Raw genomic sequence first — 25,669 nt, forward strand, 5'->3', positions numbered from 1 at the left:
CGGGTGATTTTTGCTCATTAAACAGGGAAACCCGCTCCAGAAAGAAGCAGCACAGCCAAAGCCAGGCCGACATGCCTACCTCCCCCATGTGTGTATCTCCCTTCATGCCATGTTCTGTCTGTCTGTCTGCTTTTGGTACGCCAGGTGGTTGTGGTCATGGAAAACGAAGCAGAGCAGATCCCCCAAACTGCTCCAGCATGCCCCCCCCACCTCCCCACTGCCCATGGCCTCTGTACCCTTACCTTGCTCGCAGTTCTCCACTGTACCGTACTGAGCAAGCAGGCTGTCCAGCACCTAGGGGCATGGAGGAAAGAGGAGAGGAAGGCTACTCTGAGCATCCCAGGAACTGTTCACGAAGCCGGCCACCGGCCACCGTCACCCCAGAGCACGGGGGCACAGGCAGAGCCTCAGGAGGGGACTGCGTAGTATGACCTGCTGGACGTACTCTTTGTAGGGTACTGATACTGCTGGTAACTTGTCGAGGTATCTTCGCAGAAATGCACTTGAGCACAACAAAAAGGCATCCAAGGGCCTTTCTGGAAGGAGATTTGGGCCTCTGGGGTCTAAGTCTGGGGCTCAGAGAACACCCTACCCACCTCCCCAATGCTTCTCCTCAGAGGGACAAGCCCAAAGGGCTAACCTGGGGAGTCCCAGGCTGTGGAGGAGACCCAACCAACCTCCTTCAGCACTAGCATCCCTGGCAGAGCCCCACACCACTGGGGCGGGGCAGGGGTGGGGGATTCCCCAGTCATCTCTGCCAACTCAGACTGGCCTGGACTTCCTTTCCAGTCTCCACTTCCCCATGTCTTGCGTTGCCCCCAATCACTTACTTCCCAACGGAGCTGGGGTGGGATATTTCGAATCTGAATTTTCCGACTCCTGAAATCAGAGGGAACAGGATTAATGGTCATGAAGCTCTGGATGCTTTAGGGACCTACGACCTGGCAGTGTTTAACCCCTGTGTGCGTCTTTATTTCCCTACCTCCTGTTCAACACCGAAGTCTGAGAATCCAACAATGATAACCTCTGGGAAAGAAGGTCTGGGAGAAGGGTGCCTCGTTCCCAGGGTAAATGATCAGTGCAGTCACTGACAGGAAGACTAAGATCAGAGGCCCGAGGTATCAGGGTACCATAATCCACCCCAAACCAAACCTGCTTTGTTTGTTCCTCCACCCAGGTCTCTCCCTCTCTTACCTTCACTAACCACCTATTTTCACCTCTTACCTCCCACGGAGGTGTCAACGTTTCAGCGACTAGGAATCCAGAAGCTGCTACAGAGACATCATTCATTAATCTGATACCCATTTAACTGTGCCTAGTTCAAGCTGTACTTTGTTCTAGATATTGGCAACACGGTGACAAACAAAAGAGACAAGGTACCTGGCCTCAAGATGCTCACAATTTATTGGGAGAGACATACATGCAAACAACTGACAGCAGACTGGTAGTACGGCAGAGCTCAGTGTTTCTGATGCAGGTATGGATTTAAATCTCTGTTCCACTTAAGAGCACTGATCTTAAAATTATTTCACTTCTATGAGGCTCGCTTTCCTTTCTTTGTAAAACAAGGATAATACCTATTCACAGGGTGGTTTCAGGTGATGTTAGATAATATCAGAGCTTAGCAAAGGGCTTCAAGTACTTAAAGAGTAGTAACAGCCGCTCCTGAAATACTAAGGCAGAAACACACGGACACGGCATCAGGACCGCCACCTTCCCTCCTTCCAGATGCCTTCTCTAGTCTCCTTCCCATGTTTCAAATACCTCTTAAAAGTGTAATCTTCCCCAGGAAGGCTTTCAGGTTCAAGGTTGATTCCCAGGGCAATTAACTGCTCACTACCCAAATCGATGCCCTAATCCCTGGGCTTACTAACATTTCAATTGACTTGATCTTCACTGGTCAATTGTCATTTATGTCTCGGCATATCCTTGATCACAAACTTAAGTTCAGGGACATGGTCCAATAAAATTCTAACGGCAAGAGGGAAAACGAACCTGGGAAGCAGAAAATCCGGTTCTAGCTCTTAAACTACCGGACTGGGTCTTCATCTGACTAAGCCAAGTAAGCTTCAGGCCTCAGTGTTCCTACCGGGCCCTTCCTTGTCAGCTCCTGCCAAGCTAGAGGAGACGGGTGTTGAGAACACAGGACGAAGGGATGCTAAGCTCTCACCATAAAAGCTTCCCTCTGGGCTCTGTCCTAGGTCCATTCATTCACTCCATCCCTGGGACCTTAAAGGGTCAAATGGAAACTGAAGGGTCTCCAAGATCCCTTCTAGGCTGTGTAGCTCTGAGCATGGAAAAGTCTTTATTGATGAAATACACAAAGGAAATCTCTTCCTGGGACAAAATGACTGCAGGGAAAAGAAGGATCCGTGTTAAAGGGAATCTACAGGTTTAAGGCTCTTCACCTTGGGTGGTTCATGAACCCGATCTAAAGTCATCAGACTGCATTGCTGAACAAGACAGCAAGGGTAAGAACCGTGTCCAGTTCCGGGTCCTCAGATCCTACACCAGGCCACCTTCTTTGATTCCATTCAAAGGCAAAAGAGGGGGCCTTGTGAGGGATGATGTCCCATAGAACACTCATTTTGTGCCCAAACAGGCAGAGAAAATGCAGAAACCCTCAAAGCAGAAGTTCAACTGCAGGGAGAATTACGGAAGAGATGGTTACACACTGGAAGACTGAAGACACGGGTCTCGCTTGATGCCCCACGACAGGAGTCCTTCCCTCTAGCAAACTTTTGCAGATGAAAAGGCAGGGGCTACCTGCCTGGGAGCTCAGACCAGTAAGGGCCTACAGTCACCACTGTGCGGGAGCTCAGTGTGAAGATGGCTCTTTCAAGATGGTCCCTTAGTGTAATCTCAGGTTGAAGGTCAGAAATACCCTCCTCCTCCTTCAAACTCCTAGGTTTAGGGACTTTTCTTTCTAAGGTAGGGAAGAGTTGGGGAGGGGATGGGGTGAGGAAATCAAATCTCGGTTTGGGGTTTTAATCCATATCCTGAAAGCAATGGCAGTCTGGAATGTCTGGAATGTTCCAGGAGAAGGAGGGGGAGGAGGGCAGGGCCACACAACCAATGAAAGAAAAGACCTCCCGGCAGCCCTCTCCCACCCCCAAGAGGCAGAGACGCACCCACCCTCTAGGACACACACACCCAATCTTTCAGGCCCCCAAACCTCCCCGCAAGCCCCCAACCGAGACACACACACACACACACACACACACACACACACTACAGAAGCCACGAAGACCCTTTGTCTTTTAAGCGCTTGGCCTGGTTTCTATTACCGATGGTGCTACCTAATTTCTTTCAGGCCCAAAGCACGTGGGGCGATGTTGGGAACTGTACCCAGTCCTGCCCTCCCAGGACCCCCGGTGAACTCCTCTGCCCCACAAACTATGGAAGGCCAGAAGCAAGCTGGGCCAGGTGGTATACGGAGGGTTTGGGGGTCCAGAGAGAAGCCATGGCATTTGACGGCTCGTATCATTGTTTCCTCCGGTGGAATCGGACAGGGCTTTTGTGAGGACTTCCAGAGATAAGCTGTGCGAATGGGGGTTCCTTTTGTGGGAGTGGACGCTCAATCCCTGGCCCGGTCCTCAGGAGCCCACAGGCATCCAGACAAGCATGGAGGGAGACAAGGAGGAAGGGCTGGCCAGGAGCACTCTCACTGGGCGACGATTAACGCAGTCGTTACAATATTTAGACATCACTGCTGGGACAACAGTGGGAAATACCAGCGCCTCCAGTCCCAGTCCCCTGCCTCCCCCAACGACTAAAGGGTCCTGGCACGGCCCAGGGCCCCACTCCACACTCCAGTGCACCAGCCTCCACTAGAGCTGAGCAGTACATCTGCCCTCCAGGTAATAAGGCCCTCTACTCAGCGGAGCCTGGAGGGCCCAAACCCCACCACCCCTCATTCAGAAAAAGCAAGAGAATACCTAGAGGTTCACGAAGCACACCCCAGCACCCAGGAGCTGACAAATCTGTTGCGTAATAGCCCCTGGCAACGAAGGCAATGGTTTCACCAACCTAATTCCTTCCCTGGGTGCCAACGCCCTGTGGCTTCTGACCTCTTTGCTTGCCTTGACCTGAAGGGCAAGTTACCAAGCCCTGGGGCAGCTCCCAGGACAGAGGAACCACAGGGGACCCACCTCTCCAATGCTGGGGGAGGAGGGAGTGGGGGTGGGGTGGGGGGCCATGAAGGCCACAGAGACCAAGCGACCATTTTTCTCAAGCCCTGGGGAAGATTTCAGCAGAGAACAGAGGGAGAGAGCACCCATGCAACTGCGTAAGGAGTTAAGGAGCAAAACCAAGAATTTCCGAAAGCACAGGAACCGCACACCCGGAAAAGGATGTGGTTGGGAGTTCTCCCTGGGAAGGAAGTTCTCATCCTTTTCACCTTTTCAGAGAAGTGTCACTGACTTAGACTGGGAAGGAAAACAAGTCAATTAGGGAAGGGCCAGCATTTGAGGAATGCTTAAAGGATGCCAAGCTGAAATTCAGCGCTTGCTAGAAGACCCTCATTACCCGTGAGGGTGGGGTCCACGGCTCCATTTTCCAGACCAGGACCCTGAGAATGGAGAGTGAGTATTTCTGCCAAGCACACAGCTACTACTAAAAGCCTAGTCAGGCTTGGAACTCAAATCTTGTCTGATTCCAGACTCTGTGTGCTGTCCCATGCTGCTATTTTGATGGAAAAAAGGAGACAAAAAGCCTCTGCCAAAACTTAGCCAAGTCTTGCCAAAGGACAACCAAAAATATTCAGAATCTGGGGCGCCTGGGTGGCTCAGCCGGTCAAGCGGTTGCCTTCGGCTCAGGTCATGATCTCAGGATCCTGGAACTGAACCCCAAGTTGGGCTCTGCTCAGTGGGGAGTCTGCTTCTTCCTTTTCTCTCTGCTGCTCCCCCTGCTTGTGCTCTCAGTTATAAACTCTCCCTAATAAAATAATTTTTAAAAATCTTTAAAGAAAAAAATATTCAGAATTCATACAACAGGGGTGCCTGGGTGGCTCAGTCATTGAGCACTTGCCTTTGGCTCAGGTCATGACCTCTGATCACCAGGAAGCCTGCTTCTCCCTCCCCGCTCCCTGTCAATAAATAAATAAGATCTTTTAAAAAAAAATTCATACAACATAGTGAACAGCGGACCTGGCTAAGCGGGTACTATTCTCCAATAAATCGAAATGTCCCACCTGTAATTCCATAAGCTCATAACTTCTCCCTTAAGTGGGTGAAGTGATTCTATACCGCATATTGAACACCGATTAGATACTGGATAACACTGTTAATTAAAATCCATGACTTTATAAGTTCTTATTTTTTTAAGTAGGCTCCATGCCCAGTGTGGAGCCCAACACAGGTCTTGAACCCTCGACCCTGAGGTCAGGAACTCAGCTGAGATCAAGAGTCAGATAACCTAACTGATTGAGCCACCCAGGCACTCCTGAAGTTCTTTTATTTCCAAAAAAAAAAAAAAGAGAGAGAGAGAGAGAGATAGGGACCCTGGGTGGCTCAGTCAGTTAAGTGTCTGCCTTCAGCTCAGGCCATGATCCCAGGATCCTGGGATCCAATCCCGCATCAGGCTCCCTTGCTCCACCTGCTTGAGCGCCCGCATATGTTCTCTCTCTCTCTCTCTCTCCCTGACAAATAAACAAAAACTTAAAAAGAGAGACAAACAACTACAGATAAAATAAGATGCCCAGGGAGCTCTGCTCAGCGGGGAGCCTGCTTCCTCCTCTCTTTCTGCCTGCCTCTGCCTCCTTGTCTCTGTCAAATAAATTAATTAATTAAATCTTTAAAAAATAATAAGGTGCCCAGGATGTGCAGCAAAATAATCAGAGGGTGAGGAAAAAATAAACATCGGCTCAATATGAGTTGGTATTTCTAAAGCTAGGTGATGGGTACATCGGGGACTTATTACATTATACTTCATACTTCTTCGCTTGTATACTTTTTTTCATCATTAAAATTGTTTTAAGTGGGGCTCAAACCCAGGACTGTGGGCCGAGACCAAGAGTCAGATGCTTAAATAACTGAGCCACCCAGGGGCCCCTAAAACTTTTTTCAAATTGCTCCAGGTTAGCCAGTTTTAAAGTCATAGCAGATTCCAAATTAATGGATCTAACGAGGTTTTCCGGTTGGGGTTGTATGACCAAGAATGCAAGCCTCCATGATGAGCCTGCTGGGGACTGGAAAGGGCAGGGCCTGGGGTCCAGGGCGGAGAGCAGCAGATACACAAACGACAGCCTTCAGAATGGGGCCTCCCCACAGGGCAGGAGGCACAGGAAGTACAAGGACTCCAGGTCTCCTGAACATCGGCTGAAACCTGCCCCAGGGGGCTGAAACCTGCCCCAGGGAGTGTTTTATTCCTTTTTCCATCCCCACAGCGCAAGAGGCAGGGATCTCACCCTCCCCTGAAAGGAGAAGTTCCTTTAAACCCAGGTGGCCTAAACCAGCAGAAGGTGGGAGGAGTAGGAGGGAAGTAGCAACAAGTTTTGGAAATCTTGTCAAGCCTGGGGCCCCTGATCCAGAGTCAAACCTGGACTTTCATCTCGGCTGAGAACCAGGATTAAACCGGGATTTCCAGATGAGATCCTTCACCTCCAGCCCTCCCCCAGGCTGTGATTTTCTGCCTAGCAGGCTGTGTGGCCTTGGACAAGTCCAACCTTCAACCCTCTGGACCTCAGTTTCTCACATGTAGGAAATAAGGACCAGGACTGGTCTGTTTTACAAGGGCTTGTGTTCCCAGCAGGGATCAGCCCTGTCCACCTATAGGAAAAGGCTTTCTTAATCTGAGGAATTTTCTATGGCCTTAACGGTCTTAAATAAGTGGTTCTTTTTTTTTTCTTTTAAAGGTTTTATTTATTTATTGGACAGAAAGAGTACACAAGCAGGGGGAGCAGCAGACAGAGGGAGAGAGAGAAGCAGGCTCTCCGCTGAACAGGGAGCACCACACGGGGCTCGATCCTAGGACCCTAGGACCATGATCTGAGCCAAAGGCAGACGCTTAACCAACGGAGCCACCCAGGTGCCCCTTAAATAAGTGGTAATTAACACGCTCTCACACACATACACCTTTGTCGATACTCCATCCCCCCAGGAATGTGATAAAAGCTAAAAACACTCTACACCAGAGAAGTGCCAACATTCCACAAACAGTGTCAAGATCTCAGGAGTTCAGGGAGACTTCAGAATCCTTCCATACGTCCACAGTGAAGACATCCTCCCACACATCTTCACATGGAACTTCATCCCAAGGATGCCCCAGTCCTGGCTCAAGCCTGCAGACAGCTCCTCAAAAAGCTGGGAAGAAACTAAGCCAAGACGATGAGAACACAAGCCTGGCTGGGGAGGTGGCCGGAGACTGTAGTTACTGGCATGTCTGGCAAGAGCGAGCCACAAAGGTTGCTTTCCCTTCTCATCCACAAACTCACGACCATGACTTGCATCAAAGTTTCTGTAAAATTTGTGAAATCTAAATGCTGTTCGTGGGCCCCTGCTGGCTCGGTCAGCGGAGCGTCTCACTCTATATTTCGGCTCACGTCCCAGTCTCGGAGTCTTGGGATTGGGCTCCATGCTCAACGCAGTCCACTTGGGATTCTCTCTCCCTCTCCCTCTGCAACCCTCTCCCCAGCTCCAGCGCACGCACTTGCACACTCTGTCTCTCCCAAATAAACAAAATCTTTATAAATAAATAAATTATAAAACGCTGGTTGAATGTTTCCCATGAAAACTTAGCATCTGAACTGGAATAGGCTCTAAGTATAAAATACTGCACACCGGATTCCTTACGACTTTGTACCCCTTCCCCACCAAAATCAAACCTCATCATTACACTGATTACATGCTGAATTAATAATACTCTGAATTGGGGCACCTGAGTGGCTCAGTGGATTAAAGCCTCTGCTTTCAGCTCAGGTCATGATCCCAGGGTCCTGGGATCAACCCTGGCATCAGGCTCTCTCCTCGGCGGGGAGCCTGCTTCCCTTCCGCTCTCTGCCTGCCTTTCTGCCTACTTGCCATCTCCGTCTGTCAAATAAAATAAAAATCTTTTAAAAAACGGGGGGGGGGGGGACGCCTGGGTGGCTCAGTTGGTTAAGCAGCTGCCTTCGGCTCAGGTCATGATCCCAGCGTCCTGGGATCGAGTCCCACATCGGGCTCCTTGCTCCGTGGGGAGCCTGCTTCTCCCTCTGACTCTGCCTTCCACTCTGTCTGCATGTGCTCGCTCTCACTCTCTCTCTCTTACAAATAAATAAATAAAATCTTTAAAAAAAAAAAGGGGGGGCGGGGAGGCTCCTGGGTGGTTCAGTGGGTTAAAGCCTCTGCCTTCAGCTCAGGTCATGATCTCAGGGTCCTGGGATAGAGTCCCACATCAGGCTCTCTGCTCAGCAGGGAGCCTGCTTCTCTCTCTCCCTCTGCCTGCCTCTCTGCCTACATGTGATCTATGTCTCTCTCTCTCTATGTCAAATAAATAAATAAATAAATAAAATCTTCAAAAAAATTTTTAAAAAATAATAATGCTCTGAATTTCCCAGTTAATTTTAGAATTAATCTTTTACATTGTTTTCCCTCTTTTCTGACATGGCTATTAGGAAATTTCAAAAATTTAAAAAAAGAATCTAAGAAAAAAAAAGAAACTTACATACGCAGCTGTCGATGTCCTCGTACTGGACAGGACTGCCCACTGTGCTAAAATGCAGAGCATAAAGTGATGGAGACAAGCGTGCCTCCTCCTCTCAAGGAGCTGACAGTCCAGTAGGGGACCCCATTTGGTTGGAGATGAGAGAAGGGACTGGACAAGGTTAACTGGGGGGTAGAGTGGGGCTGTCCACTGCATCCCTTTACAAGTGGGTGATCCTGTTGACTCTTCAACAAGAGAGTCCCCCGCGGCTGATGGAGGAGAAGCACCCTCCCGAGCCTGGCCTTCCTCCCAGTTTTTTCCAGCTGGAAGTCACGCATCTAACATGCCCTGAAGTATCAACATCAGCCTTTTCCCTAAGAGTACCACTGATCCTACCCTGCCCCCCCCCCCACCACCCTGCCTCCTTATCCCTTAGAGTGGAAAGGATGAAAAAATAACTGTCCAGGGAAGCCTCCGAAGGGGGCGGACCTGGCACGCTCCGGGCATGGCAGGAGCTGAGAAAGGGGGCGGGGCCGGAGAGGGGAGGAGGAGCTGGCCCAATGCCCAGGGCTCTGTGCCAGGCTGATCCAGAGGCAGGGCAGCCAGACAGGCGGGCTGTCGGGTGGGCTGATGGGCAGGGTAGGGGCTGGAAAGGAAAACATGAACCTACAGAAAGGTACGGGAATAGGCAGCACAGACTCAAGCGCCCAGGTGAACGCTAGGGTGTTAGGAGGGGCAACTGGAAGGCAGAGACACCGCTGCGAAACATCTGTGGTCCCGTGAACATGGTCTTTTAAAGGCATGTAGCACCCGTGCACTGTCCCATGTGTGCTCAAACTCCTGTGCTAATAATGCTGGGGACAAGCAGAAAGGAAAATCAAATCTCCAGGAAAGACTCCGGAATGAAGTATATACCGCCCCCCTGACACACACACCTTTGGAAGGCTTTGTATCATATTTAATACGCTCCCAGCCTACCTAGAAGCAGGGAAGCAGGTGGGGGGGGGGGTCGCTCGGCTTCTTACATGACTAAGGCTACGTGGGCACATGTGCACGCCCACACACATGAACCCAGCACGAGCAAGTTCCAGTTGCAGGAAATCAGATTCCTACACTGAGGCTGGCAAGGGGTAAGCCCCTCGAGCCTGAGAGGTCTCCCAACAGTCACCTTCGACCAAGGGCTGGAGAAACACAGGGCTCCGAGAAGAGGAAAAGGGCCTTGACAACGCTAACGTACAACCAGAACCCAGTTTTCCTCCCAAGCCGGTGTATGCTCATCTCTCCACCAAACCCTGCTTTCCCTCTGACAAGAAGCGTTAACACAGCAGAAGCTTGTAGAGCCCCGATGTCAGCAGCAGGAAAAATGCCCATATTCTGTACGGCTAAGTGCGCGCCAACTGGCTTTTACTGCATGCGGCTCTAATTTGGGCACAGGGTTGAACTCACACAAGAGCTAACTAGACTATAATACGGCTGGATGATTGTCAGAACTGTTAGCAGCCTAAAAGGATAGTCACCAACAACTCTTGCAAGATTTCCTGTAAGTTTGGGGAGAGGCAAGGAGGGGGAACGTGGGACATGGAGCAGGACGGCTCTCACCGGTGTGTGCAAGCAAACCTCGACGATGTAGACTTCGTTCTGTTCACTCATCTCAGAAATGAACGGATTGACAAGACAGCCCACGCTTTTTTTTTTTTCCTTGCCCATCTGGGCAGCGCCAGAGAGGAAGCCAAAACAGAAGCTCTGAGACAGTGCAGCTCTTTCCAGAAAAATCTCAAGTTGGCCGACGGTCTCTCCCTCACTCCACCTTGCTCTCTCCTTCAACCTGTGCTTTCACCGGAGTGGCTCCTCAGAGTGGGACCTGGCCATGGGAGCTCTGCAGGGTGAAGTGGGAGGAAGGAGAATCGGAGTATGGGGACGTGTGGAAAAGCCTTCAGAATAAACCTAATTTGTGGAGACAAGTAAGTGATAAAAAGGTGACCCAGCATGAGCAGCCAAGCCTTCCCGGTGGAGGCGGCAACAGTGTGGGATCAGAAATGAACCGTTGCAGACATTATTCGCCATCCTTCTCGGACTGGCAGTGAGAAGCCTTTCCAGCATCTTCACTTGTGGAGGAGGGGGATAATACTCTGAGAGGAAAAGGCAGAAGGGGGCTAGAAAGAGTATTCCTGTCCAAAGCTCTTCAGAGATGTTGGCTGAACTCTCACCACCATCCCCCCCACCCCCCAACAATAGAGATGTTAGCGTTTCTCCAGAAAGGTTGAGAACCAAAAGGTCTGGCCCTCTGGGACCCACAGACCTGGCTGAAAGGCAGAACTGGTGCTCAGTGGAAAACATCGTGGGCACACCTCAAAAACAGAAAGGCTGAGTCTCTCCCTCAAGAGGGAATGGCAAGCTTGGAGAGCCCAGTTGAAGACAGGATTTTACTGTGGAGCTCTCAGAAGCAAGGATAAGGAAACTAGACCAGCCTCAAGAGAAATCAGGCTTCAGCAACTCCATTCCCCACAGAGAAAATGCACCTATGGGACTTAGCATAATTGTTGGAATGGGCAGGGCCCTGTGAAGGGCCGCCAAGGTATCCCAGTGTACATTAAAAACAATAACTGATCATCCTACCAGTAGGAAGGAGTGCTGGCTGTGTCCCTCCCGCATGAGGCTAAACCTCCTCAAAACCTGCTGGGGGAGGCTGCTGTTTATCTCTTCCCACTGGGGTGGGCAGTTATCAGAACAACTCTCCTCCAACGTGAACACCCATCCCGAGTTGTGCCCAGCCTTGAGGCAGGCACAGATGTCCTTATGGGAGGTCTCTCTTCCCCAGCCCAGGGATGGCGGCCAGGAGTTGCACATGCACCTTCCAAGATGGTGCAGCCAGCAAGGTCTCAGACCCGCCAGGAGCCCCAGGGTGGCAGGCCCTGCCCCGGAGGGCCGCCAAAGCAGGGGCAGGCAGGGCAACGGAGGAGAAAGAGGTGCCTGGGAAGGGCGGCAGCAGCTGAGGGTGGGGGAGGGCTGGCAGCAGCTGGGGGGAGGAGGGGAGCCCTCATGAACAGGCAATTGAGAAGGCCTGAGCAGCTGAGCGGCCGCGCTGGCGTCGCCGGGCCTGCGCCCCACGCGGGCGGCCCCTTCCCCCAGCCCCTCACCTCGCCCAGGGAAAGCTGAGCACGCGGCCTCCCACCCCAGCCGCTGGGTGGGCCGCGTCGGCAGAGCTCAAAGAGGGGGCATCCGATGCCCCCCACACACCCCCCACCGCCCGCCGCAGTCTAGAATGTTCTGCCGCCAGAACCCCCTCGGTACCCGGCTCGGTGAGAGCCGGTCCCGCCCGGCCCAGGGGGCCCTCGGCTCCCCCGCGGGGCCCAGAGGGGGAGGGGAGAAGCGCCCCCGGGCTGCCGGGTGGGGGTGGGGACAGGACTTTGCCCTTTGTCTCTCTCTCCAGAGCCACCGGCCGAAACCCGACCCCATGAGCGAGCCAGGCAGCCAGCGAGGGGCAGGCTCCCCCTCCGGGGTCCTTTAGTAAATCCAGACCCGACCTCCCTGTGGTCAGGGCTGTGACTGAGGTGGTCCTGTGGGGGAGGGGGCTTCCCGCCTGCAAACAGGCCTGCAAGCATTTAAGTGGGAACCGGTTGGGGGTAGGGGGCCAGGAGAGGGCTGGAAGTGGGGCCGCAGAAGCTGGAGGGGAGAAAATGGCCCGGGAGGCGGCATTCCTTAGAGACCTCGGCCGGGCTGCGGGGAGGAGGCAGGACCGGGCCAGGGAGGCCTCCCACTGAGAAGGCAGGAACTGAGGCCCGGGAGTGGGCTGGGGGCACGGATCGCGAAGGCCTTCCGGGCCTGAAGAAAAAAAGACCCTCTTCCCGGGGCGTTCTGGGAGCCTCCTCAGAAAAGTTACAATCGAAGACTCCTCTCCACTCCCCATGCGCAGTAGGGCATTAGTCTGGGGGTGAGAAGGACCTTCTTTGTCTGCCCTCTCGGGGTGTCATCAGTTAATGATAATCTTATTTTGCACGGGCTTTAGAGTTTACAAAGTCGTTCTTTACACCTCCAACTTCCATGAACCTAAAACAGCAACAAGAGGTTGATTTGAGCCTCTGAATCGTCAAAGAATGAGAATATTTATTTCCATTCTGCAGTTCAAAAAAACAAACAAAACAAACAAACAAACAAACAAACAAAAACTGGCTCAGAGAAGTTAAGTGACTAACCCAAGGTGACACTGGCCAGCAAACGTGGCTCTACCATGAAGCCTGCCTGCTCCTCCTGCTTGGGGTGTGGGGGGAAGAAGGTACCTGGGTTCTTGATCCTCAAAAACATACCTAAGCTATGACTTATGATTCTGTAGGCTTGCAACATAGGTGAATTCTCTGTCCCTTCCTGCTGGGAGGGGGGGGGGGGAGAGAAGCATCTCACCCCTCCCCTCAGCCTCCCATGTTTCATGGGGTTGGCGCAAACAGAGTGGGGGGATACCAGCCAAAGGCTGTAGCCCTGGTGCCTACCAGAATGCTCAAAATACTTAGCTCATTTCATGGGGTTTCTGGAAAAGGGGATGTTGCAGATGAGCAAATGAGGCCCAGGAAAAGATAGGGACCCTGGATCCCACAGTTTACCCATCGGGGAAACAGCAAGCTGAGACTGATACCCAAACTTTAACCCCACTCAAGTCCTTCTCCATTTCACTCAGCTCTCTGTAAGGTCTTTTTCGTTCTAAAAGCAGCGTCCCCATTTCCCACCTTAGCTGCCCAGAAAAGAGGAGAATTTTCTGGGTTTTTTTTTTAACCACTGAAAATTGCCTGAAAATCCCAACAGTGTGAGGAAAATAAAATGCTAAAGCAGGTATGAAACACCTGGGAAAGGAGGAGGCTCAGAACAGGTTGAAATTCATGTTGGGCGTGTTTTTATTTGCTAACCTTACTTACGCTCTCCCCCCAGAAAAGCTCAAGATAAGATTCAATTCCTTTGAACGTTAGAGAATCACCTGTTCCCACCTCCGAAGAGAGCTCAGCCTTAGAAGTGGAAAGGCGTGGGTTTGAATCCCAGCGCCACCACCGAGTCACGTGAGGACCCTGGCTAAGTCTCTCGACCCTCTCAGCTTCAGCTTCTTCTGCAGAAGGAAGTCCCTTGCACAAGACTCTCTATGAGGACTGTGGCAACAGTGCTTAGATGAGATGAGATACTCGGTAAGTGCCCATCTTTAGACCTGAGTCACCTCCAACAGAGCTCTGGAGCCAAGACGATGCTCTATAAGGGAAATAAACAGGGGTATCCTCCCCACCTGCCCGACTGTCTCACTACAATGCCACCCTGCTCTTCTAGATGAACATCTCTCCCTGTCAATCCATCATGCTCTCCTTAATCCATCCCTATTTTGTCTGCCTATCCTCCAAAACACAGCTTAGCTAACTCCCTCAAAGCTTCCCTCCTCTATTTTAGTCCCTGAGGTTGTGTACCTCCCATTTTAATACATGGTCTCTTGGCCTCTGCAGTCCCACAGAGCTCTTCCTGGATCTAAAGTGAAAATGCCCAAGGGCACAGATTTTTATCTCACACCTCTCTAGTGCAGCTCCCTCTCTCAACCCTTGTCTCTCTCCCCCACTCTGAAAAAGACCCAGCCGTGCAAATAATTAGTGTTAATGGCAAGAGAGGGGTCAGGCAAAAACTCCCATATTTATGGAAGGATGAAGAGGTGACCACCATGGAGGAAAAAGCAAAACTGGCAATGGTTTGAGATGGGGAGTTTACTGGGTACAGTTCCAGTCCCGCAGGATGGAGAGACTTCTAGAGACGAAGGCAGGTGCTGGCTGGGTGACAGCATGAATGTTCTCCATAATGGAGCAGAGCGCTTCACGCTTATGGCGGTCAATGTCACGGTATGTACGCCTCACCACGTAAAATTTAGATATTTAAGAGTTCGTTGATTAACTAAAATTTTAAAATCCTTAAAATTTTTAACTTAGGGGTGCCTGGCTGGCTCACTGCGAAGAGCACTCAGCTCTACCTTGGGGTTCCATTCGAGCCCCAGGTTGGGCATAGCAATTACTTAAAAATAAAATCTTATGGGGGGGCACCTGGGTGGCTCAGTGGGTTAAAGCCTCTGCCTTCAGCTTGGATCATGATCTTAGGGTCCTGGGATTGAGCCCCATGGCAGGCTCTCTGCTCAGCAGGGAGCCTGCTTCCCCCTCTCTCTATGCCTACTTGTGATCTCTGTGAAATATAAATAAAATCTTAAAAAAAAAAAAAAAAAGAACTTATAGGGGTGCCTGGGTGGCTCAGTGGGTTAAGCCTCTGCCTTCAGCTCAGGTCATGATCCTGGGGTCCTGGGGTCCTGGGATAGAGCCCCACATCAGGCTCCCTGCTCAGCGGGGAGCCTGCTTCCCTCCCTCTTTCTCTCTCTCTCTCTCTCTGCCTGCCTCTCTGCCTACTTGTGATCTATGTCTGTCAAATAAATAAATAAATAAAAATCTTTTTTAAAATATAAAAATTGAGGGGCGCCTGGGTGGCTCAGTGGTCTAAGCCTCTGCCTTCAGCCCAAGTCATGATCCCAGGGTCCTGGGATCGAGCCCCACATCGGGCTCTCTCCTTGGCGGGGAGCCTGCTTCTCCCTCTCTCTCTGCCTGCCTCTCTGCCTGCTTGTGATCTCTCTCCCTACTTGAGTGTCTCTCTCTGTCAAATAAACAAAATCTTTAAAAACAAAAAACAACAACAACAACAACAACAACAACAAAAATATATATATATATAAAAATTTAAAAATCATGGGGCGCCTGGGTGGCTCAGTGGGTTAAGCCGCTGCCTTCGGCTCGGGTCATGATCTCAGGGTCCTGGGATCGAGTCCCATATCGGGCTCTCTGCTCAGCAGGGAGCCTGCTTCCCTCTCTCTCTGCCCGCCTCTCCATCTACTTGTGATTTCTCTCTGTCAAATAAATAAATAAAATCTTTAAAAAAATAAAATAAAATAAAATAAAAATAAAAATCTTATGAATAAGTAAGCAGACAGATAAACAAATGGCTTTTTTTAATTTAAAATTCTCTTAAAATACTAAGGAGCAAGTGAAAAATCTAAAAGCTCCTAGAGGAAAATGAACCGAGAAGTTGTATTTCCTCCCATCTCCACTCTAAGACGAGCCTTTCCCTTGTCTCTCATTGTATTTCTGACCCCGGCAGAGGCCGTAGACTCTGGGACATGTTCAACGGGGTGAATGAATGCCCACGTGCGTTAAGTGAGCGGACACACTCGGAGAGATAACCAAACTTCACAGCAAAATGCTAGCAACTGTAGCGATCTGTCCCATCTTGTTAAATATTTTCTTACGTGGAAACTGGTTGTAAATATGTTATTTTTAAAATCTCTCCCCCTCTGCAAAAATGGCTAATGTCTGACTGTCAACCCCCCCCACGTCCCCCCCCCACTCACACACATGCTAAAGTTGCTGACCATGGGATGTTTTGAAGAGAGCCTGTCTCGGCTCAGGCTCCACTCTTCCTCTAGTTAGAAGTTTAAATTTAGCAAACTACTCATTCAAGATAGTCAGCAAGGAACAAGCGGAGGAAAGCGAAAGGAAGATTATCTCACAGAGACCTAGGAGGTTTGTGAAGGCCATCGTATCCTACCTGCCTGCCCCTGGCTTATTCTGGACAGGTATCCCTCTACCGGATTCTAAAAAGCCAGCAGCAGCAGCTTTCAATCAAATGGTAATGACCACAGGCAGGAAAACCCTCTAGATAAAATAACCCCAGTGAGCCACATTTTCCCTTCTTTTACATCAACAGAAAGTTGCTGCTGCGGATACTCGACATAAGGAGTCAAGGGAGGATCTTCTGAACACCGCTGTCCCCCCTCCAAGCCAACATCCTCTGTCTAGTCCCTGCTCAGAGCACACTGCCTGCAGCCACCAAACAGCCGGGTCTACGAAAAAGCATCTCTACTCTTTAATTTAGGGTCGTCTCCAAATCCTGCCCAAGCCAACTGCTCTATTACAGTCGGACTTCTCCTCCCAAGAAACTTAGAGACCTGGAGGAGGAAGTAGAGAATAAATATTTCTAGCCTGGAACAGACATCCTCACCAAGTTTACTCCACCCGCCAACCCCCACGTTAGTTCCTGTCGCCCCTCATTTTGTCCTCTTCATCTCCAGAATACCTCATGGGAAGCTGAGGAGCCCCAAGCAATCCCAGATGCCACTCCAGAAGAGAGGCAACACACATCATTCCCCATAAACTAATTGTAAAACCCTTTATAGTAACTGATTAAAGTCACAAGCCTGTTAAATGGCCAAAAGCCACATCCGGATTGGAAGCCTTTCCTCTCCCCACCCCATGGAGAGAAGGTTCAGTCCGCAGTCCCTAGACTGAGATTTCGAAGGGGGCAATCGGTCTGTGCCAGTGGGGGTGTGCACACCCTTTCAGCAGAGAGGCCCAAAGAAAAGAAGTGGACGGCCAGATGGGCTCTCTTTCCAGTCCAGAGGGCCAGGGAAAGTGACGCCACTGGGGCTGTGCCCTCCACAAGGGCACAGGAAAAGGAACAATGTATGCAGTCGCTTCCTGGGCATCCAGGGAGCCCCAACTCCTGAAAGGCTTCTTTGTGAGCTTACCAAGAGCTGAACATCAAGGCAAACATGCCCATCTCCCACCAGGTGGGGGAAGCTGCTCTCATTTCTTCCTTCCTCTGACCCGCAAGGACTCACAGTCCCCTTCATCCCGATTCTTTACCATACTTAACCTCATCTGCAGAATTAAGATGGTTCCTCTCTCACCAATGTCCCTACCCTACATGCACCTTTGACAGTAGCCCCCAATTACGAAATCCCCTCTAGCCTGGGTTCATGGCAGCGACAATGAAGTATATGGCCCCTTCCTCCCTGAGGAAAAGGAGTAGCATTTTCCAGCACGCTTGCAGTCTCTTGTCTGACGGGATGGGGTCCATAGCGCAAGGGATCTGGGGGCACTGCCCTGGTAAGCTTCATCTCCCTCTCCCAAAAGGTGGCTCTTCCTTTCAGCATGCAGGTTACCCGAGGACCCTACACATAAGTCCCTTTCCGTATGCCTGCCCATCACTGTTCCATGTCATACACATGCCAGAAGCACAGACAGATCAACGGCCTGCCTACTGCCTTAGATACATGCCCCAAGCTGCCGCAGTCCAAAGACAGGAGGCAGCGAGGTCTCTATCTACAACAAATAATAGCAATAATAATAGTTAATGTGTAATAACACCAGTTCAGTTACAGAAATCGAGGCTCAAGAAGATTAACTTCTACAGGTTCAGTCACTGCCTGGCTCCAAAGCTCTTATTTTTAAATACTGAGCTATCCTGAGAGCCCCTTCCTGCATAGTCCTGAAGAGGGTAGGAGGAGGCATCGAGGGTAGGTCAGAAGACCCTGACCGCATGGGGTTTCCTCTCTCCTTGAGCATCAGGAGTTCAGAATGATTCCTGTCCACCCAGTTCCTGCTGCCAAAGAACTCAGACCCCACAAACGACCTTTACACGGAACAGTTTTTCCCTGAATCCTGATTTCTCCTCTTGGAGATTCTAACTACATCCAATCAACTCAACTACCCAATCAAATTTCCCTCAGACTTAACATTTTCCACCGCAAGTGGTCAAAACATCTGGATGAAGGACTAATTTTTCAACTGAAACTAACTCAAAATGAATGAAAACTGAAGGTTTCCCTCACCCTCTTTTCCTACAGAACTATCGAGAGGGCTGATGAGAATCCACGGAACAGACACGGCGTGGGAACGAGATCCTTCACTTCTCCCGTCTCATCTCAAAACAGAGGTTCCACACCCCTCCCCTAAACTATGAGCAAAATCCACATCCATCCATCCCGACAGGTCTCTCATGTGCCTTTAGCCACCAAAATGCCGCTTGTCTGATCATCACATTTGTCTAGAAAGGTCCTCCGAACACCTTGACATACCAGTCAAAAATTCATCTCATCAGCCAGGTTTGCTCTGTATTTCATTTAAAAGCAGTTTACCAGTGCTTCACACCATGCCCTGTGCTCCCTGCCGTACAACCGGAACATCAAATCCTGAAGACTGGACTTCTGTGATAGGACTGCATTCCTGGGCGGCGGTGGGGGCGGCGGGGAGCCGCGGGGAATGTTCTGTATACTGTCACATTTCAGTGTTTTCCAATCAGGTTTTCTCCAACTGTATTAAAATGAGGTGCAGACCCACTTTTCTCCTGTAATCCACGTACATTGTATTTCAGTGGTCTGTGATTAGGGTAAAAGCTTGTTCCAGCCTGTTCTGCCTTCATTCTTCCACTATTTATTGCAAACCTACTAGCTGCAAACAGGCCTTACAAAGCTGGCTCAGCCTGTTCTGTACCAGGATGACCCCTCCCACTCACTAAAAAAAAAAAAAAAAAAAAGAAAGAAAGAAAGAAATCCCACAGTCCCCTCTGAACAAAATTTGAGAGGACATCTGCACTCTTCTATGGGAATGGAGTTAGCACACTGGGGGCTGAGCGGCTTCTTGCCTGCAGAGCGTTCCCTGCAATGGCAGCTTATCACAGATGCCCCCCCCCCATCTTTTGCTAACCTTATCAAACTTTTATCAGTAACTAAAAGAGCATGCACTCTCTCCAGTGCCCGTTTTTTAAGACCTTTTCTTTGGTTTTGACAGGCATCTTAAAAGGTGTGGGCGAGGAGAGGAAATGTGCTCGGGACAGGTGTATCTAGTGTGCAAATCTGATGTTCACTAGGAGTGAAACACTGGCTGGGACCCGGAGAAAAGTCTTCCAAGCCCAGTCAGTGGCCCACCGGAGGACCTGTTGTGCCTCTTTTAAAACACGAATGAAACCCACCCCAGAACCTCTGGCTATGATTCCCCCTGTTATTGTTTCAGTCCGCCTTCGGGACGTGGTGAGAGGCCATTCTCTAAAGATTACTGGACCCTGTTAACTCTTGCAGCTCTGTGCCCCGTTGCCAAGGGGCCTCGGATCCTGGGAGAGAGAGGGCGATCACTATGCCACCTCCATTTTCCTTTAGCTTTAGCCTTCGAATGCAAAGGTCTTTAGGCAGCCGGGGCGCTGCAAGGGGGCTGCGCTCGCAGCTGGGGAACGCTCCACGTGGGCGAGGTCGGGAATCTGGGGGTCCCTGGGCGAGGTCGGGAATCTGGGGCTCTCGGGACCGGGACGGGGGCGAGGCTGTCTGTCCGCGCGCCGCGGCCGGGGGTCTCGGGGACCCGGAGAAAGGCAGCCCTGCGGGGGGGGGCGGGGAGGGCGGCCCGAGGGGCGCGGGGGCGCGCGCGGAGCCGGCGGAGACTGCGGGGCCGCGAGGGGCCACAGCGGGCCGGGAAGGGGCAGGGCGGCCGGGCGGGCGAGGGCTCTGCAGGAAGCGCCTCCAGGGTCGCCGCGAACTTTCTCTGCTTTTTGAAAAGGGGAAGGCAAGGCGGGCAACTCCGACAGCAGCAGGAGCCTTGCCCTACGCCCAGTCTCCCACCCGTCTTCCAAAGCTGCTGTCTGCGACCCTCTCCCGCGCGGGTCGCAGTGCGCCTCCAGCCGCTTCTCTTTAAAAGGGAAGCGGGAATTCCACCCCAACCCCCATCTCTCTCTATTCTCCCCCGTCTGGAATTTCCAACCCTGGACTAACTCGTCTGATCTCTCCCGTCTCCCCTGCTGCTTTTTTCCTCCTCTTTTCTCTCCCTAACACTCCCATCCCAAATTCTAAGCTGCACTTTCTGGAAGGCATTAAAAGCTACATTTTAAGAATCTTTCAAGAGGATGGAGAGCGAACAAGACGGAATTCAAACCCTAACAGCTGGCAAAATGTCTGTTCTTCAAACGCCTTTGGTTCATACATTTACTCTAATGACAACACCACCACCACTGCCGTCACCACCAACAGAGAGATAACCAATGTCTATCTTCAGCAAAAACATCCCCAAGTCTCACACAGCACTTGCTGGTCTTCCCCCTTTCACTCAACTAAACCAGATCTGAAATCTTAAAAAATATTTTAAAGTCGTATATTTACTCGCCTATCTCAGTGGTCTCAACTCGCTATTACACACTGAAGTTTAGACAAAACCCTTAAAAAAAATAAGCCTTAAAAGTAGCCAAACCCATAAAATAGATTCAAATGACATACATTAAGGTAATTTTAAAAGATTAGAAGCTTCAGAACCCTTGAATCAACATTCTTCCAAAGACTAATGTCATGGATTTTATTTCTAAAACATAATGATGTTTTGCTCCTTTTCCACCAAAAGCTGTACCATTAAAACTTTACATTTGGAACAGTTAATTATACTTTGAATGAATTAGTGATGGATAGATTTCTTCCCCTTCTCTCCCCCAAAGTTTTCCATCTGAGAAAGCATTAGGGTAAAATTTTCCTCTTTCTACTTTGGGTCAGAAAATAAAGGGTTCTAGAAACCTACCACTCTTCCAATGGATGTCAAAATACCATTGTCCTTTAGGAAAGCATCTTGAAATACTGTGCACTTAATGAAAACAAGTTAAGGGATTTGCTAGCAGTGAAGAAAACATAAATTTATGAATTTGTAGGATCTACTTTCTAGGTGGAAATGAAGATGAGTGAACTGATTTCCACCTTCCTTCCAAACAGTGCAGAAAAATATAAGAGTCAACTATTTTTTTTATTGAAAGGCAAAAAAAACTAACCTAATACAAAAACTTTTACTCAAAGTGTCATTAAACTGTTTCTACTTTACTCTTACTGACTTTACAGATCAGATGTATCTTTCAACTACAACCACTAAAGAAAAAGTGCCTAAAAATTCTCCCACTCTAGTATTTTTTACTCCTTTGTTGTTTTATTTTTAAGACATTCCCTTGCTTCTTAACCCCCCTTCTTATAATTCATTTTCAGCCCCTAAGAACAGTTTTCATTAAAGACAAGTCCATTTCTGAAGGCAGAATCTTTTTGCTTGTTTTGAAAACATTTAGTGATCCAATTACTTCAGAGCAAATCACTTAAAATTAAAAATAATATTTTTGCCACTTACAATACATCCCTTCACACAGATTTTCAAAGTTGTTAACTTTAGGAAATTAAAACTGTATAATCAGAATAAACTTTAAGCACTTGGAGAGTTCTCACTCTTCTATGGCTCTGACACCAATTTTTTTTTTTTTTTAATACTTGGAAAACTTAAGGTAAAGTGTTTAGTCCACTTCATTTTAAGTTAGCTTAGAGAAAAGAACCACCATTAACCTGCCTAAGAAAATCAGTCTTTTAAGTCAAACACATTTCATGCACAGAAATGCAGTACATCTCTTGCATTTTTTTCTTAACAGCAACACCTTTTACTTTGATGACAGCAGTTGACAGTAGGTATGCTATCTTTAGGTCACATTCCTCTAGAAAAAGGTGCACACAGTGGCAAATGAAACAAAAGTTTAATTCCTTTAAAAAGCAAGTCAATTCTTAAGATAAACAAGTCTAAAATGGGACCCCCCCCTTACCTTAACTACTCTTATGCCTCTCAAAATAAAACACAAGTACAAACCCCTTCCACAACTGTTTTAAAGAACGCTTTTGGCTTTTCTCCATTGTCCTAATATTGACAGTGAATATATGTTAAGTTCTCAATAAAAAGCCAAAATGCTGGCCCAAATTCCAACACTGTCTAAGAGAGGGTTTGGGAAGGTGGGAGAAATTTAGTATCATACCTTTTAAAATTTCAAATTAATGTTTTCAGCTTAAATGCATAATGCTCAGTCTCTTGGATTCTTAAAAAGGTACAAATTATATCAAAGAGATACAAAGTTAGAACAAAATAAATGAATACTTCAAAATCAGAGGATGCCAAGGTAACCACTGTTAATATTACCTTTTGTTTGCCTCCCCCCTCTAAAATACAAACAAACAAAAAACAGGAACACTTAGGTTGTTAGATTTTTATGAATCTCTTAGAAATGTTTAAAGTCATAACTCATGTGGAACTGAGTGTATCAATAAGTTACTTCTTTTCTATTTTTTTAAACAGTGAAAACAAGGGTATATATATACAAAATACATATGCACAGTTGTTCATTTTGCTCAAAATATATCAGTCATAGTTAATTAACTAGTTCCTGTTCTATACATCCATGAGATTGAAAAAGCCAGTAACAAACCAAGTGAAAAAATAGTTTTCAGACAGACTAAAAACACATACCACAAAATGCTTCCTTCAAAGAACACAAAATGATAGAGCAAACTTACTTCATGAAAACAAACTCTTTTTTTAAATCCTAAAACTTCAAAAATTGATTCAGTCTAGAAAAATGAAGTGCCTTCTTAACCACCCCCCCACACACACACAACTGACTCAGTGTACTCAAAAAAATTTTAGGGAGGGGGAGCGCACATAAAAGGTGGAATTTAATATGGATGTGGAAAGGAAGATTTTGTACCCCCCTCTTCTCACATATCCCACCCCCTTCCCAACTCAAAAGCGCCCTAAGTAATGCATTTTGGAGGGAACAAGAAGGAGCCTGAAAATGACTTGAAAGCAAGCAGATGGCTTAGGGGGAAAGATCCATAAATACAGAACACCATGGAAATTAAAATATAAATGTTTTGGGTCCCATTTCATCACATTTTGCTATTTCTCTTGCTTTCACTTCATTCCCTTTAAAATTTAAACCATCCATAAGAGCAAAAGGGGGAAAAAAAAACCCCCACAGATGTCAGAATTCCAGTTATTCTGGACATTTCTCAGCAACATGTTTTAAACACTCAGCTTTCAGTTCAAATATCCACAATCTCCTCAATAAATCTACTGGTTTCAGTATGTTTCACGGAGTCCCATCTCCAGGAAATGTTTCCAAATAATAAATAAGACTTTTTTTCTTCCCTCCGATTTTATTGCCTCTTTACTCCTAACTCTAATTGACTTTCCAATAAGAGTATTTGAAGTACTTGACGTTAAATCACAGCCTCTATAAACATAGTTACAAGCCATATTGATCATCTATAGATACAATAGTTCTCAGTTACTTAAAATATCTTAAGCTGAACCCACTGAACAGATTTTTATCTCATTTAAACTTTATAGTTAAAACTTCACAGGCTCAACAAAATAAACTTATAGTTAAAACTTCACAGGCTAAACCTCCACCTTCCTACCCAGAAAAGGCCAGGATTATTCTAAATGCAGCAAGTTTCCAGTTGAGATGAGGGGGAGAACACACCTAGGGAGGGGAGGGAGGAACAAGAAGATCAAAGAGTTCCTGGGGGCTGCAACAGGAGGGAAAATTCTACACTGTCAATATGGTTCAAGTCAGATTTGAGAAAGCAGAAAGGCTCTGCCCCTATACTTCCCAACCAGAGATCAATGAAAGATCTGAAATCCACCATAAATCAAATTTGGGGATAACATGATAGAGGTACCCCACTTTGCTTAATTAAGAATAGAAAGGTATTGGGACACACACACACACTTTCTCTCTCTCTCTCTCTCTCACTATTCATCCAGGGAGTTCTAGACCCTCCAAAGAGCCCCAGCTCACAGCCTGAACACAAAGCTCTCACCCCAGATGGTCCCCTTGTAACAATGGACCGAAGGAGTGAGGGTTGGGGGGGGGGGTGCTGGAAAGGATAGCACAGCCAAAGCATATTCTTTGCAAAATCCAGTTGGGAAGGGAAAACTGTAATGTACGGGACTAGAGGTAGGGATCTGGGGGGGGGGGGGGGGAATGCCCTTGCCTGTTGCAGAAATATCCATAAAGCACAACCCTAAGGGAATTCTTTTGGAGACAGGAACTCATTCCACTTCCCCAAGGAAGTCGAAGGGGACACCTCCCCCCCAATCCACTTAAGAATTATGCTAAAGAATGGGTGGGGGGAGAAAAGGAGCCCTGCTAGAAGTTGTAGAAATGTCCAGGAGTTGGAACTCTTCAAAGATTTTATAGCTTCCCCACAAAAACGGCCCCACACACACCTTGAACAAACTCCACAAGGTTTCTCTTCTATTGATTTTTCCCTTTTCCTTCTCCAAATACCATCTCTCAGCCCACCCCAGCCCCAGCTTATTTTTTACAAGCTGTAAACCACCCATTACAAGATCTTAGCCAATCTTCCCTCCCTGCCCCCAACATCCGGAGTTGGGGGTGGGAAGGCCAGTAATGGGTTTCTTCCACTGGAGACACTATGGACCCCTTCACACAGCCTCTAAGCGCCCTCAGGTTGCCTCCCTTCTCAAAGAGCCCTTTCCTACCTTTGTTTTTTGGGGACCGAGTGTTCAATCTCTAGGCGTTTTCCTTGCAATTCGACTTTCCCTAAAGATTAAAAAAAAAAGAAAAGAAAGAGGCAATGTAAGAACTGGAACGAGTGTGGGGTAGGAAAAGGGCGAAGAGGGCAATTCAGGAGTTACTGGGATCGGAGATCTGCCTAGGAATCCAGGCAGTGGGTTCCGTGGCCAGACGCGAAACGGTCGCTCTGGGAATGGTGGAATCTATAAATTCGTTATTGTGTTTTGTTAATTTTCGTTTTGTTCCGTTCTCTCACTGAGGGTAGTGGTGTAGTGGATCGCTCCGGGAGCCCGATCTGGGAATGGGGCGACCAGAGCGTCTGGTGTATGGGCTGCCTACTCGGCTCCCAGAGGTGGGGAGCTGGGGCCGGGAGAGAAAGGGCTCCCCGTTGCTCCCAAAGTGTGTTGCGGGGGAGGGGTGCAAGATGAAACTTTAGTTTTCTGCCGAGCCGCAGAGCAGGGCTCGGGGCGGCGGGGCGCTCACCTGTCGGGGCCGGTGGCGAGCAGAGGCCCTGGGGGAGCGGAGCCGGGCCCCGCGGGGAGGGTCCCCGGCGGCCGCGGCGCGCGCCTCTCGGCCCAGCCTGGGCGTCTCGGGAAGCAGCATGGCGACCCGGCGCCGCCGCCGCCGCCGCGCCACCCCGCTCACGCCCCACTTTCAAATCAAAATGGCTCAAGCCCAGGCCCTGGGCGGGAGGCGGGACCCCCTTCCTCTCCAGCCCTGCCCGAAGGCTGCAGTTCCCCCTGGGCACCCGGGACATCGGGGACGGAGCGGGGGGACCTCTTCCCCGCCAGGAAAGGCCTAGGGCGGAGGAAGGGGAGCCGGGGGTGCTGGCGCTGGGGGGCGGGGGGTCCCA

At 49.2% G+C, this 25,669-nt stretch overlaps 1 protein-coding gene across 3 annotated transcripts in view; it reads right to left on the reverse strand.

Moving 5' to 3' along the window:
* IGF2BP1 (insulin like growth factor 2 mRNA binding protein 1) overlaps positions 1 to 25,669 on the reverse strand; it is a 48,985-nt gene that overhangs the window by 22,428 nt on the left and 888 nt on the right. For 2 of the 3 annotated variants that reach the window (XM_082704766.1, XM_082704765.1), the window contains exons 2-4: positions 24,783 to 24,843; positions 831 to 879; positions 243 to 294 (exon numbers count right to left, since the gene is read on the reverse strand). In XM_082704766.1, coding sequence (XP_082560892.1) covers positions 243 to 294; positions 831 to 879; positions 24,783 to 24,843 — 162 coding nt within the window. Of the gene's footprint in view, positions 1 to 242; positions 295 to 830; positions 880 to 24,782; positions 24,844 to 25,299; positions 25,442 to 25,669 lie in introns of those variants that run through there. The other variant, XM_082704767.1, reaches the window with a different exon arrangement.

The sequence above is a fragment of the Mustela nivalis genome, assembly GCF_964662115.1.
Source record: "Mustela nivalis genome assembly, chromosome: 17".
In the NCBI taxonomy this organism is placed as follows: domain Eukaryota; kingdom Metazoa; phylum Chordata; class Mammalia; order Carnivora; family Mustelidae; genus Mustela; species Mustela nivalis.